The 14,294-nt window shown below is 61.2% G+C and overlaps 1 protein-coding gene across 1 annotated transcript; it reads left to right on the top strand.

Annotated features, from left to right (window-relative positions):
- Window positions 1-586: 586 nt before the first annotated feature.
- LOC309683974 (antigen WC1.1-like) lies at window positions 587-10,116 on the top strand (the record flags this gene model as incomplete). The annotated part of the gene is given in 13 exon segments (XM_082499940.1): window positions 587-653; window positions 1,608-1,922; window positions 3,521-3,829; window positions 4,071-4,376; window positions 5,240-5,460; window positions 5,464-5,560; window positions 5,648-5,962; window positions 6,320-6,634; window positions 7,253-7,567; window positions 8,329-8,466; window positions 8,626-8,721; window positions 9,157-9,240; window positions 9,932-10,116. Coding segments are annotated over 13 exon segments (2,763 nt in total).
- Window positions 10,117-14,294: the final 4,178 nt, after the last annotated feature.

Consider the following 14,294-nt stretch of genomic DNA (forward strand, 5'->3'; position numbering starts at 1 on the left):
GGACAAGCCAGCACTGCTGGGATGGAGCTCTTGACCTGGCCAAGGCCTTTTCCCGGCTGCTGCTCCCAGCACAGAGGGGTCTGTAGCAGGGGCAAGGGTGGTTTCCTCCCCATCCTGACACAGACCCCTGTGCAGTCCCAGCTCCATGGCTCCCACAGCTCGGGGACAGCTGGACACTTGCCACTTGGGTTCATGGATGAGGCCAGCGGAAGAGATGCTCAGTGCTCCCGGTCCCCACAGCGAGGTGCAAAGAGTGACCAACTCATATTCCCTCCACACCCAGCTTGTCCCATGACAATCCGCCACCACAGCGACTGTGATACGTGCAGTGGGACATGTATGTCCTTCATATATGGTCATGAACGGCACTGGAGAAGTTCATTGGAGGGCTGGGCTGTGTCGGAGTGGAGATAGCTCCCGATAACGTCTAAAAAGGTGCTACTGCTTCGATTGGCTCCTCCTGCAGCTGGGTCGGCATCTGCAGAGATATATTACCCTCCCATCATCATTGTCCCCATGAGTCCCCAGGATCCGTGACAGGGAACAGGGTGCAGCAGAGCCGTGCCAGCAGAGCAGGAGTCGAAGGATGGGAATAGAGGGATCCATCTCCCGTCTGGTGCTGGGGCTGCTCCTCTTGGTTCAGCTCTGCAGAGGTAAGTGCTGGCTCCCTTCTAGTGAGCACCGGTGTGGTCATCGGGATATCTCTGGGAATGGGATTTCCTTGTAGCTGACACTGAGGTGAGGGTCAGAGGGCGTTCAGGTCTTTGGACTCCATGCCTTTTCCTGCATCTATCTGGGTAGGAGAGGGTATCTCCACTTCCAGGGCTCCAGTATTTAGGTCAGCTCATTTCTGGCTGCATTTATAGACACCCCATCCCAGGGTACCCTTTTGGGATCGCCTGTTCCCCAGTGCTGTTCCTCTGGTGTTGGTGGTGGCTCAGCTGATGACAGCAGCACTCAGCAGTCCCCAGGGCTCAGCAAACATGCAGAGCACCCCAGAGGGTTTGTGTGCTGCTATCTGCCCCCAGGTTCTGGGGACCCTAACACCAGGAAGGGAGTTGTGCCCCACACAGAGAAGGGGACTGGGGCATCTGCACGTGGAGATGTCCTTCTTGGGGCCCCAGCAGTGATGCCAGTAGCTGGAAGGGGATATGGGTTGGGCGATGCTCAGGATTGTGTCGGCACTCCCTTGGGACTTGGAAAGCCCTGGGGTGGTAGGTTATTGTGGTGCCAGGGCAGGTGGTGTGCTATCGGAGCTTCAGGCCTGGGGACACGGTGCTGTTAAGGGGTGCTGGTCTGGGGAGGAGCAGGTGCCCTGTGCAGGGCCTGGGGGTACAGTTTTTGGGTGGGCATGGGCAGGGGGCCTTTGGGGTGGGAGGAGGTGCTGAGGGCTGTGGGGCAACAAATGGCCCCGTGGGTCTGGAGTTAGCACCCCCAGCCTGCACAGCCCACGGGGAGTGCAGGGTCACCCACACTCCCCCAAGGAAAGCCCGGAGGGGAGAGGGCTCCCACCCTGGTGGCCGTGGCTTGGCCCAGGCAGGGGGGACCCCAGACCTGCAGTCTGGGGCTCAGTGTTCTCCTGACCAGTCCCATGTTTGTGTTTGAAGGGGCTGCAGAGGTGAGGCTGGAGGACGGCGGTGGGCGCTGTGCTGGGAGAGTGGAGGTGAAACACCAGGGCCAGTGGGGGACCGTGTGTGGTGACTACTGGGACCTGGATGATGCTGCGGTGGTTTGTAAGCAGCTGGGCTGTGGGTCTGCTCTTGAAGCTCCTCGGAACGGACACTTTGGGGCTGGATCTGGCCCCATTTGGATGGATGATGTTGAGTGTCACGGCAATGAGTCTGCCCTGTCTAACTGTACACACTATGGATGGGGTCAACACAACTGTGATCATTCTGAGGATGCTGGAGTGATATGTTCAGGTAAGGAGCCAACCCGTTCCACATCTTTGGGACTGGGACAGGGGAAGGGACCTGTCTGTGCCCTCTGGGAGCCATGAACAGGTGCCAGAGCAGGGTGCGGTGTGACTGGTGCACTGCCAAGCTGGGGCTCTCATTGCCGGTGTCCCTGGTGCCTGAGGAAAGACCAGTGGGATCCCACCCTGGGTGTCCACCCACTGCCAGGCCCCAGGATGGCCCAGCCCACCCTCAGTCAGAGCCTGGGTCTGGGAGATGAATCCCCCTCCATGACCCGCATTTTTTGTTGGTTCTCATCTTTTTTTAATGCTTAGAGGAGGGGTGCCAGGGGGATGGGACCAGTCTTTTTTTTCAGTGGTGTCCAGTGACAGGACAAGAGAGATCAGGCACAAACGACCATGGGAAGTTCCATCTTAACATGAGGAGGAACTTCTTTACTCTGAGGGTGGCAGAGCACTGGCAGGGGCTGCCCAGAGAGGTGGTGGAGTCTCCCAAACTGGAGACATTCCAAACCATCCTGTGCAACTGCTGTTGGTGCCCCTGCTCTGGCAGGGGGTGGGACTGGGACTTCCCAACCTGACCATTCTGTGATTCTGTGATTCTCCTCCAATTCAGCCAGGACCTTTCTGGCATTGCCGAGGGCCAGGTTCCCCTGTGCCAGGTGCACCAAGAGCTGCTCAGATGGCCACCCACAGCCCAAGGGACGGGCACAGAGTGGCCAGGGGGTTTCGGGTTGTGTCTTCCGGCAGACAGAAGTTCCTCAGCCAAAGCAAAGGGGCTGCTCAAAGGGGAAAAGCGCTGGCCTTGGGCAGAGGAGCAGGGTGGCACACAGCACCCCGTTCCTCTCCCAGGGTCACCCTGCAAGAGCCAGCCCATGGGGACATGGCACTGTGCAGGCAGTGCTGACCCACCTGCCCCAGGCCCGGGCTGCCCTGTGTCACAGGGGCTTTGCCGGCACATTCTGGCGCTGCTCAGTGCCGGCCTTGCAATGGGAGTTGGTGTCAGCCCAGGGCTGCTCCTCTCCTGCTCTCCTACCCTCTGCCTTCCCGTTAATGGCCACATTTGTGTTCCTGGCCCTGACTGAGGCAGGTGCCAGAGTCAGGGGCTGGCACAGACTCCGACTGCTGATGTAGCCGTGCCACACTTGTACCATGTGACATGTCCCATCTAACAGCAGTGTCCCAACAGCCTGAGACCGCCCTGAGAGAAGGGTGTGTTTTGTGCGATTCCAAGGGATTCCTCAGCCTGGCCCTGAGCTCGATGGGCAGAGCAGGCTGCAGCAGCCGACAGCGTCTGAGCCCATGTCCCTGGGTCCCAACGTGCTCTGGGTGCTGCCTGGGAGCTCAAGGTCTCCAAAATGGCAGGAGTTTGTCTGAGCAGTGCCTACAGCTGGGGGTTGGGAGAGAAGCAAGACCGCAAGTGCTGTGCTGATGTCTGAGGAGCGGCAGGGTGTCCCTGGGGTATTTGTGCCAGCAGAACCCACTGGGAGCTGCTGAGAGGCTTGTGGGGCTGTTTGCCTGTGGCCACCTCAGAAACCAGGTGGGACATGGGCCCGTGAATCCCAGAGGGCTCTGGGAAATCGCAGGAGTCTTTGATTTCTCCAGGATTTGTCCAGCTGGTTGGAGGGGACAACCCCTGCTCAGGACGAGTGGAGATCCATGATGGGAATCAATGGAAAACCGTCTGTGACTCAGACTTTGGTCCCAAAGCTGCCGACGTGGTCTGCAGGGAGTTCCAGTGTGGCACAGTCCTGTCTGTCCATGGGGCAGCTCACTTTGGAGAAGGGGTTGGTCCCATGTGGAACAGGGAGCTCCAGTGTGTGGGGAATGAATCCTTCCTCATGTTCTGCCCCAAGGGGTCCCCCAGAGACCAGCCCTGCACCCACATGAACGCTGCTGGTGTCACCTGCACACGTAAGGACTCACATTGGAGTGTTAAACACCAAGGGGCGTGCTGGGGATGGGGGAGAAGGGCAGCGACCGTGCTGTGCTGGGCATGAGGAGAGAAGGGGTGATGTGGTTGTCTGCAGCCAAAAAAATCATGCAGAGGGAGAAGGATGACAGGGTCCTCTCCATTTGGCCTCTCTTCCAGCTCCTGAGAGAGTGAGAACACAAGTCCACCCTCTCTCATCATTCTCTGTCCCTGAGTTCACAGGGTTCAGGCTGGTGAACGGCAGCACGGCGTGTGAGGGGAGGGTGGAGGTCCAGGTGCTGGGGACCTGGGGCACCCTCTGTGCCTCCCACTGGGATCTCTTGGACGCACACGTTCTCTGTCGTCACCTCGACTGTGGATTCGCTGAGTCTGTTCCCAGAAGAGGGCATTTTGGGAGAGGCATTGGCCCCATCTGGAGAGACTCATTCCACTGTGACGGGACTGAATCCCACCTGGGCCAGTGCCCAGTGACTGCCCTGGGGATGTCACCGTGCTCCCATGGGAGCACCGCTGCTGTCATATGCTCAGGTGAGTGCTGGGAAAACACTCCATTAACTCTGTTTTCTCCCTACGTGCTACATGGTCTCCCAAAGCAGGGGGCCCTGTGGCAGTGCAAGGCGTCACCAGGGGACATCTGGAGCACTTTTCCTGCTCAGACTGACTACTCCGCTGTGACGGAGCAGAGGACTGAACGGGGGTCAGTGTCTTTCCCCCTCAGGGCAGCAGCTCCGGCCCTGGGGCCACCGCCAGGCCCAGACTCCTTTACCTTCCCACAGTGGGGTGGGCCAGGGATGTGGCTGTGGGGCTTGTCTCCATCCCTCTGCCTGCAGGCAGCCCTGTCCCACCCCACAGAGAGTCCCACAGAGCCCAATCCCACAGCCAGAGGTGCTGCCCGGGGGCCACCAGGAGCAGCATCAGACCTGGGGGTGAGCTGCAGAGTGGGGCTGGCTTCTGGTCAGCACAGGACCCAAATTTTGCCCATTTGATGGCAAAGGCCCACCTTGCTCTGGCTCCCAGTTGCCCATCCCAAGGGATGCAGGATGGCAGAGACGCATCTCTCCCGTGTCTCAGTAGTGGCCACTTCTGGCTGCTGCTCCCTCCTGCGGGAGCTGCCCCAACTGCCTTGGCAGGGACGTGCTCTGTGGCTCTGCCCCACCAAGAGCAAAGCTGGCGTCTTACTCAGGAAGGCTCGGGGACTGGGAAAGCACCCCATGGAGCCCTGGACAAGGAGCTCTCCTTGGGGGCTGGAGGCAGGCAGGCGAGCTGCTTCTGCAAGGAATTTCCCTTCTGGGCCCCTCTGCAAGGGTGCCAGAGCCTGGAGACATGCTGCAGGCTGCCAGGCTCCCCGATGCCACCAAGGACTGGGGCATGGCTGCTCTCCCCAGGCCCAGATCGCTTTGCATCCTTGCGGCTGGTGGGTGGAGGAAGCCGGTGTGATGGGCGAGTGGAGATCTTCCAGCACGGGACGTGGGGCAGAGTCCTGGATGACCAGTGGGATCTGAAGGAGGCCAGCGTGGTGTGCCGGCAGCTGCAGTGTGGAGAGGCAGAGACAGCCTACAACCCCCCGAAGCCTCAGCGAGGGACGGGTCCCGTGGGGCTTCGAGGGGTCCGGTGAGCAGGGCGCGAGGCCAACCTGACCCTCTGCAACACCTCCCTGCCTGAGAGTGCACTGGACACATGGATTGCCGAGGACGTGGGGGTCATTTGCTGGGGTGAGTGGCACTGCAGGGCCCCCCCCAGGCTCTGGGCTGGGTGGGCAGCCAGCCCGTGAAGGCAGCTGGGGTTTCCTCCTGCTGCAGGGAGCCGGCGGGTGCAGCTGGTGAACGGGCCTGGGCGCTGCGCTGGGAGAGTGGAGGTCTACTACCAGGGACGCTGGGGGACCGTCTGCGATGACGAATGGGACCTGTCTGACGCTGCCGTCCTTTGCCACCAGCTGGGCTGTGGAGGGGCGGTGGAGGCAGTTGGCTCCGCTCGGTTCGGGAAAGGCTCTGGTCAGATCTGGCTGGATGGAGTGAACTGCTCCGGGGCCGAAGCTGCTCTCTGGGACTGCCCGGCAGAGTCCTGGGGGCAGCACAACTGCGGGCACAAAGAGGATGCAGGAGTCGTCTGCTCAGGTCTGTGCCGGGGGCTGCGGTGGGAGCCCAGTGCCCAGGCAGGCTGGGACGAGGGGAGGGCCGGCAATGGCCGAGGCTGTTACTGGCCACCTCTGAGCCCCTGACAAAGCCCATCCTGGGGACACCCACCCACAGGTCCCCTCAGTCCCTTCGGGGATCCCTGGGGAGCTCAGCTGTCCCTGATGGTTTGCAGGGAGGGCAGGGTTGTCTGTCCATCAGGGACATTTCTCTGCCCGTGGGTGCAAGAGGGACTTGCTGGCCGTTCCTTTGCCTGGCTGAGGGTGTGGGTTGTGCAGCGGTGTCCCTGCTGCCACAGCCCCACACCAGCCTGTTCCCCCTCGGTGCCTTTCCTCCCAGAGTTTGTGGCCCTGAGGCTGGAGAACAGCAACAACTGCTCCGGGCGCCTGCAGGTTTTCTACAATGGGACGTGGGGGAGCGTTTGCTCCAACTCAATGACTTACAAAACGATGTCGCTGGCATGCAAGGAGCTGGGCTGCGGGGACATACAGACCCTGGAAACACAACTGCCCTTCGGCAGGCTTTCTGGCCCTGCCTGGCTGGATCGTGTGCAGTGTGGGGAGAAACACAGCTCCTTCTGGCAGTGTCTGTCTGATCCCTGGAACCCACAGTCATGTGATGACCTGCGAGATGAGACCCACATCACCTGCAATGGTAATTCTGCGCTACCCAGGCACCAGCTTCTCCCCAGCTCCTGCTCCTTGCTGGGCATGGTCAAACGCAGAGACAGGCTCTGCCGAGGCTCTTCCTTTCCATGCCAGATACTTCTGCTGCTGGTAGCAAAAATGGGACTTCAGCCCTCAGAGCCCCACACATTCACCAGCAGGGGAATTGCCAGCCGGGCTCCCAGCTTCCCCTGGGCAGGGAAGAGGTTTTTGGAGGCAAAGTCTCAGAAGGGAACAGCCAGGGCTCCCAGCAGTGTCCCTTCCATGGGCACCCTGCTGCTGCTGTGAGGTCCAGGGTCCCTTTGGGGCTGAGCAGTCAGGGTCCCTCACACTGCGTGTCCCCTGAGTGACCGGGGTTCAGGTGCTGCCGTGAGTGAAGTGGCACGAGCAGAGCGCAGCCCCGCTCTCTGCTGCACCATGCCCTGCAGCAGCCCCTTCACCGCAGCATTTCCTTCTGCAGGGCGTCAGCCAGAATTGCCCCCGGCCCCAACGGCTGCATGCCCCGGCACCACGAGCTGCACAGGTAGCTGCTCCTCTGCGTGCCCCTCTCGCCTGGCAGGGCTCTGCCTGCTGTCCCGCTGCCCTGGGAGCTCTCTGCCTTCTCCAGACAGGGAGAAGATTCGTGCCGTGGGAGGCGAGAACGGGTGCTCTGGCAGAGTGGAGGTCTGGCACCGTGGTTCCTGGGGGACGGTGTGTGACGACTGGTGGGACATGCGGGATGCCGAGGTGGCATGCAGGCAGCTGGGCTGTGGCCCTGCGGTGTCTGCCCTGCACGAGGCTGCGTTTGGGGAGGGGACCGGCCCCATCTGGCTGGAGCAGGTGGAGTGCCGGGGGACAGAGCCATCTCTGCAGGACTGCTGGGCCCGGCATGGGGACAGCGGTGCCTGCCGCCATAAGGAGGACGCTGCTGTGCGCTGCTCAGGTGAGCGGCAGGGCTGATGCTCCTCACAAGGGTATCAGCAAGGAGCCGTTTCCCCCATTCGGTCCTGTCATGGCTCCAGAGGTCCTGAGAGCAAGGCCATCGCTGCAGATCACGGGAGCCTTTTGCCAAGTGGGCAGCAGCTTCTGTGGGGCTGGATGTCCTCCAGCTTCTGCCCGCAAGGCCCTGCAGCCCCCAGGGCCATCACTGGGCTGCCTGCTCTGTCCTGCCCTGTGGCCAGAGTAGGGCCGTGGGCTCCTTCCTGGCCACCCTCACCAGCGGTGCAGGAGGGGCAGTTTGGGTGGGATGTGTCAGGGATGTCTGCACATGCACACGTGTGCACACAAACACACACACACACACACTATGTGACAGAGAGGAGGCTCCCTGGTACCTGCACACCCACCCATCAGCCCTATTCTCCTTCTCCTTCCTTGCAGATGCACCCAGGACGGCAGCACCAACCCCTCGAGCAGGTAACCTGTCCTCCCCACTGGCGCTGGCTCTCCTTGGGCCCAGGCTGTGACCCACAGCCAGAGGGAATGGGCTCCTTTCTGGGGTGTGAATTCTCCCAGGAGGAGGCACCAGGGTAGCAGGGAGGTGGGGAGGTTGGGAAGGAGTGTCATTTACCCAGTAAGGATGGAGCGTCCCCATCCCTCATGCCCTGGAGTCCCCTAGTCAAGATGCAGTGGGGATCAGGACTGGGCTGTCCCAGCCCCTCACCTCTCCCAGGCCTGGTACTGCCCTTGTTTCCTGCCATGCAGATCTCACCCGAGGCCGTCTGAGTGGCAGTGGGAGACTCTCAATGCCCGTCATCATCTGCATCATCCTGGGAGCCCTTCTCTGCCTGCTCCTGGCCCTCCTGGCCGGGCAAGTGCGACGCGCCAGGGCTGGGCGCAGAGGTGGGTCCCTTCCAGGGGAAGATGCCTCCTGGCAAGGCCAGGGCTGGTGTGGGCTGTTAGTGAGTGGTAGAGGCAGAGCTGGGGGAATAGGTGTTTCCTACCTGCGGAATGCCATCCTCTCTCTGACCACCCCTGGGCCAGCTCTGCCTCTGTCCGCAGGCTCTGAGAGAGCTCAGGAGCCCTTCCCTGAGGCCGTGTACGAGGAGATCGGTTACAGCCCAGCATGGGAGAAGCAGGCAAGGTTCAGCGGCTCAGGTTGGTGCGCGTCCCTCATTGAGGACACATCTACAGTGCCTTCCCCCTGGTCCCCACCCAGGGTTGACACCCCCTGCAGCCCCTGGCCCATGGTCCCTGCAGCGCTGGGGCTGTGGGATGTGTGGGAAGAGCAGCCAGGTCCTGGTCCCAAGAGAGAAGCTTTCTCCCCACCAGCTCTGCCCGTCCCAGCTGGGGACGGCCCCTCTCTGCCTGCCCCGGCACCCTGGGGGTTACAGGAGGGGTGAGGGAAGGGGCTGTCCCAGGGCAGCTCTGGGAGGCCCTTTGAGAAGGGGTTAGTCCCAGGGGAGCAGGGTGAGTCCTGAGCCCTTTTCCCCATGCAGCCGTGGTTCTGGGGGTCCCCCATCCCCAGCACCACTGGCCACAAGCCATGTCAGCAGAGCGCACTCCCATAACACCCATTGTGCCTCTCTCCAGGCGCCTCTTCAGAGGGGTCCCTGACCAAGCTGCAGTCCTACTCCGGGGACAGCAGGGAGGAGGATGGTCCGGGGCCAGCCCCAGGTAATGTGGGGCAGGAAGGGGTGGATCTCTCCTCCCTGAAGACATGTGATGGACAGCAGTGTCACTGGGTGTCAGTGTCAGAGTTGGAGAGGACATGGGGGGGTCTGCTGTGGGGCTGCCAACAGCAATGTCTGAGCCCCATGTCCCTGCACGTCCTCCCATCCTCTGCTCTGCAGATATATCTTCTCACTGCCACCAGCTCCCCTCTCCTTTCAGACGTCCCTGTCCTGGCCGGAGGTGACCCAGCGGATGGCTATGATGATGCCAGGGAGGTTTCTGACCCGGGGGAGGATTCTGCCCCTGGGCAGGAAGACTGGGAAATGCCCAGGGTGCCAGAGGAAGGAGCAGGGCCCAAGGATGCACCCGGAGGTGAGAGGGGGAGACAGCGCTGCCGGTTCCTGGGGTGCCATCCCTGGTGCTGGATGAATCGCTGCCATACTGAGAGCACGACCTGCTGGGACGGGGGCACCTGCCCCAGGAGTTTTCCTTGGGGGAAGTAATGGTGGGAGAGGGAGCTGAACATCTCCGGACTGGTGAGGAGAAGGGAGGAAGGAGATGTAGAGTCCAGGAGGAGTGCCCCATGGGATGAACATGCAGTGGCATGCCATGCTGCTTGCAGACGCAGCCCTGCGCTCCCAGAGAAGTGCTGGGGCCCCTGGAGCTAAGGGGGATGTCTGTTCCCTGTCCCCAGAGAGCACGGGCTACGACGATGCTGAAGAGGTGTCTCTGGCTCATCCCCCTGAAGACACAGAGGCTGTGACACCGTATCTCAGTGCACAGCAGTCCCTGAGCACCGGGCCAGGAGAGACCGTCCCTGCCGTGCAGCGGGGTGCAGCCAGGAGGGAGGAGAGGTCTGTGCAGCTGGGAGAGCCGTGAGCACCAGGGAACCGTCTCCCTTTTCCATGGGCAGCAGAAGCTGCCAGGTGTTCCTCTGTTTCTAATCCCCTCTTTTTACAACATGCCCCTATATTTGCTCTTATTAAAAGCCTTTGGGGCTTTGAGTCAAAGCTGTGCTTGCCTGCCAGGAGTTGTAGTGTCTCCCTGAGGCCAACTAGGGGGAAAAGAGCACAAAAACATGGGGGTGGGGAAGGGGCATGTCTTGGGGACAGCAGGCTGTGAGAGCCCATCTTCCGTGCAAACTGTTTCTGCTGAGAGAGACATTTTCATCCTGCCAGTCACACTTTCCAGCAAAAACGGTTCTTGTCAAGGTCCCGTGATGCACCCAGTGGGAGCGCCCATCTCCTCACCCCGGGGTTCCCCAGTCGCCCTTTCCTGCAGCCCTGCCTGGGCCACGCAGGTCCCACGGCGCAGAGCTCACGACAGAGCTGCTGTGTGTGGGGGAGCCCTGGGCTGTGGCCCCACAGAAGTGAGCCCGAAGGCGGCTGCAGTGCCCTGCACACCCCAGCCAGCCCCAGGGGGGTTCTCAGCCCACGGGTCACCTCCCAGAGTGGGCAGGAGGCAGCTCTGCTCGCACTGCCCTGGCACAGGGTGCAGAGCCACTTGCGGGGGCACACGGGGCTGGGACTGCCCCTTCACTGGCTCTGCCAGCACCCCAGTCTCCATGGGCCGTTCCTGCTGCTGTGGGCCCTCGCAGACCCCAAGCGCTCTTGTCACAGCCCCAGAGCTGCCTCCTTCCTGGGCAGGGGCTGTAAGGCCCCACAGCACCCCTGGGACCCCTCCTGCTGCTGTGCTCCAGCCCACACCCCATTCCCTGTGGGAGCTCCTCCACCCGTGGGGTGACCCTGGGGGGCTCCAGGGCAGCCCAGGCTCAAACAGCCCTCTGCCCTGGTCCCTAGAGCTTTCCTGCTGGCAGCCCCAGTCCCCAGGGAAGCCCCTCTGTCCCCAGCCCTGGGCCCATCTCTCCTTGTGGAGACGCAGGGCTGGAGCCTGCCCCGGTAGGATTTTCCCAGGGGATGGAGGCTGTGCATGTAGTGCCTGTGTGTGTCAGCCATCGCTGAGGGGGTCTCACCCTGGGAACGCTGCTCTCCCATGGGCTTTCCACAGCCGCGCTCTGCCCAGCATGGGGTAGCAGTGCAGAGGGTTGGGGTCTCACCCTCCCATCTCTCAGGCAGGTCCGTGGGAGCTGCAGGAGCAGGCACAGAGCCGGGGCACAGTGACAATCCCGCTTTGCTGCAGAGACCGGACCCAGCCTGCAGGGCCAGACTGTTCAGGCCCCAAAATGCCATGAAATGGGCTCTTTCTGCTCAGGTGTTCTGCCCCCTCACACATCTCCCTGAGGAGGAGGAGGAGGAGGCAAAGCTCTGCTGGGTGCCAGAGTCAGTGAGAATTGTCACAGCTGTGGGACGGAAGGGCTGGTGGGGAGGTGGCTTGGGAAGGGCACTGGGCTCTTCTCTATGGTCGCCATCTGGGGCAGCTTGGGTCCACAGGTCGGTGTCCATTCATGGCACCCATCATCTCGTGTTCAGAAGATTTTCCCACCTCCTTTCTTCTTTGCTTCACTTTTATACCTCATTTGTCTGAATACGGGCCCACTGTTCCTGGGGACTGGGCACCCTGCAGTGCAATGCCATGTCTCACACCCCATTTTGGTTGCAATTAGTTTTGGGTGGGAACAGTGGGGACACCATCTCCTGCACGGCTGTGGACAGGCTTGTGTCTCGCTCTTCTCACTGGAACGGGGTGGATGGAGACCCAAATGCCGCCAGTACAAGAGGTGGGTTCTGGCCCCACCAGTTCCACCTCTGCAGGGCTGTGCCTGACCTCAGCAGCTCCGGGTGCCCTGAGCTGAGGCTCTGCTCAAGCCAGTGGTGATGGCAGAGGAAAGAGGAGACAGGGTCGGGGTAAGAGGTGTCATCCCTCCAGCTGGGAGTCCCACAGGTCTGTCCAGGTTCATCCAGCTCAAACACCCCTACCTGCTGGCACAGAGGTGTGCTTCCCACGTGGTGTGGGATCTCCACCTGGAGAGAGGACCATCTCAGACTCAGACCACGGCAGCGTGGCTCTGGTCCCAAAGGATACCTGGGCTGGAGCAGCACCCTCACACCACATCTCTCAGTGCAGCCAGAAAGGATTCCTCGTGTGCTGCTGATGTCTCCCCCCTCCCTGAGATCTCCTCACAGGCACTCTGCTGCCCAACCTTGTCCCTGGGTGGTGGGTGGGGTGGGTCTGTGGTGCAGGCAGTGACCTGAGCTCAGACTCAGCACAGCCGCCTGCCTCTCTTCTGAGAGGGGGCTCAAAAGAGGCAGAGCCCTCCTCACCCCACAGCCAGGCCCTGGGTGGGCAGGGCAGCCCCACAGTGCCTGGAGGGGACCAGAGGCTCCAGCTCCAGCTCCAGAGCTCCCACGCTCTGGCCCACCCTGGGGTGTTTGGATGGAGAGGAACAAACCTCTTCCCCTGAGCCTCCTCTGCCACCCAGGACAACACAAGTCTGTGCCACATCTGTCCCCAGCTCCACAGGAGGAGCAGTACAACAGGGTGAGGGACATGGCCTCCCTGGGGTGAGGTGCCCCCAGGCTCTTATGGCATCCCAGGTTGTATGGTGGGGGAGACAAGGGGTCAGAAATCTCACAGACCCTCGTCCAGGTACTGGGCCTCCTCCAGTACCCTTCTGCCCCACAGCATCCCTGGAGGTGGGGTGAAGGGCAGGCTTCCATCTCCATGGGGCTGATGCCCAGAGAGGGGCACAGAGGTGTTTTATCAATCACTGCAGCAGGGGGGCAAAGGGGACCAAGAAACTCTGCTCAGGATGGAGTGTGACTAAACAACACTGACGCCCGTGCACTGCAGTGGGTGACCCTCAGCATGGCTTTGCCAACTGTCCTGGGCACATCAGAGGTGTGGCTGCAACACCCCCCCGCAGGAAGGATGCTGCCATTCAGGGCTCGGTTCCAGGGAGTGCCCTGCCGTGGGACTGGGGGGACGGTGGCCTCTGGTCTGGGAACTGAAGACAAAGTGAAGGAGGTGCACGAGGAGGGGAGCAGAGTGTGCACCATCAAGTGTGACAAAGAGGAGAGGAACAGGGTCTTTGCAGAGACCCTATAGAGGAGAGATCCCCACCCCTGTGGAGCAGGGAAGGGGGGACAGCTGGACACCCCCCCAAAGCAGCACTGAATGGAGAGTCCTGCCCAGAGGGAGGATGGGGACTTGTGGCGCTGGAGGAAGGCTCCTTCTGAGCCGCAAATGCACAGCTCCAGGGCAGCGCCAGTGCTGTGGCAAGAGGTGAGGGAGCAAGCATGGCTGGGGCAGGCTGGAAGAAGGCAGAGGGGCTCTGCAAAAATGAAAGGGAGAAAATCATTGCTGAAGCCCGGGGTTGAGCCAGGGACCTTTAGATCTTCAGTCTAACGCTCTCCCAGCTGAGCTACTTCAGCCCTGCCCCAGCAGCCACTGTGCCACCTGGGCCAGGGGACAGGCTGACACACACGAGGAGTGCTCCCCAGGGAAGTTGCCAGGGAGAAGCTGTGCCCAGCCCCGGACAGAGGGGACCTGGCCCCTCCCTGCCTCCAAGGCCAGGGGGGCTCCAGGTTTGGGTGGAGGTCAGCTTACACTGGGCATGCCCAGATGTGTGTGGGCCTCGTACAAACCTGACAGGAGTGAAGGTGTTTGGCAGACCAGGCTTGTGCCACTGCAAAGACTGAGGGTTGAGAAAGCATAGGGCTGGTAGAAAACCATCTGCCAGTTCCCTCAGGACCCACAGATGAATCTCATTGGGTCCCATGTATTTGTGCAGCTTCACGTTCCTCAGATGGTCTTGAATCTGGTCTGCTCCTACAGTGGCCAGTTCCTCATTCTCCCAGTCCCTGCCTTTGCCTTTTGTGACTTGGGTGGTATGGCTGGAGCCCCTGCCGGTGAACACCGAGGTAAACTTTATTGAGTACTTCAGCCTCTTCCATGTCCCAGGTTACCAGGTCCTCCATTTCCTTCCTGAGAGGGCCCAAAATTTCTGTCATCTTCCTTTTGTCACTGACATACCTATAGAAGCTTTTCTTGTTGTCCGTGACACCCCTGGCCAGATTTAACTCTATCCGTGCTTTAGCTTTCCTAACCTGATCCCTGGCTGCTCGGACAATTTCTCTGTATTCCTCCCAGGCTACCTG

This window comes from Vanellus vanellus (genome assembly GCF_965231255.1).
Source record: "Vanellus vanellus genome assembly, contig: HAP1_SCAFFOLD_35, whole genome shotgun sequence".
NCBI classification, from domain to species: domain Eukaryota; kingdom Metazoa; phylum Chordata; class Aves; order Charadriiformes; family Charadriidae; genus Vanellus; species Vanellus vanellus.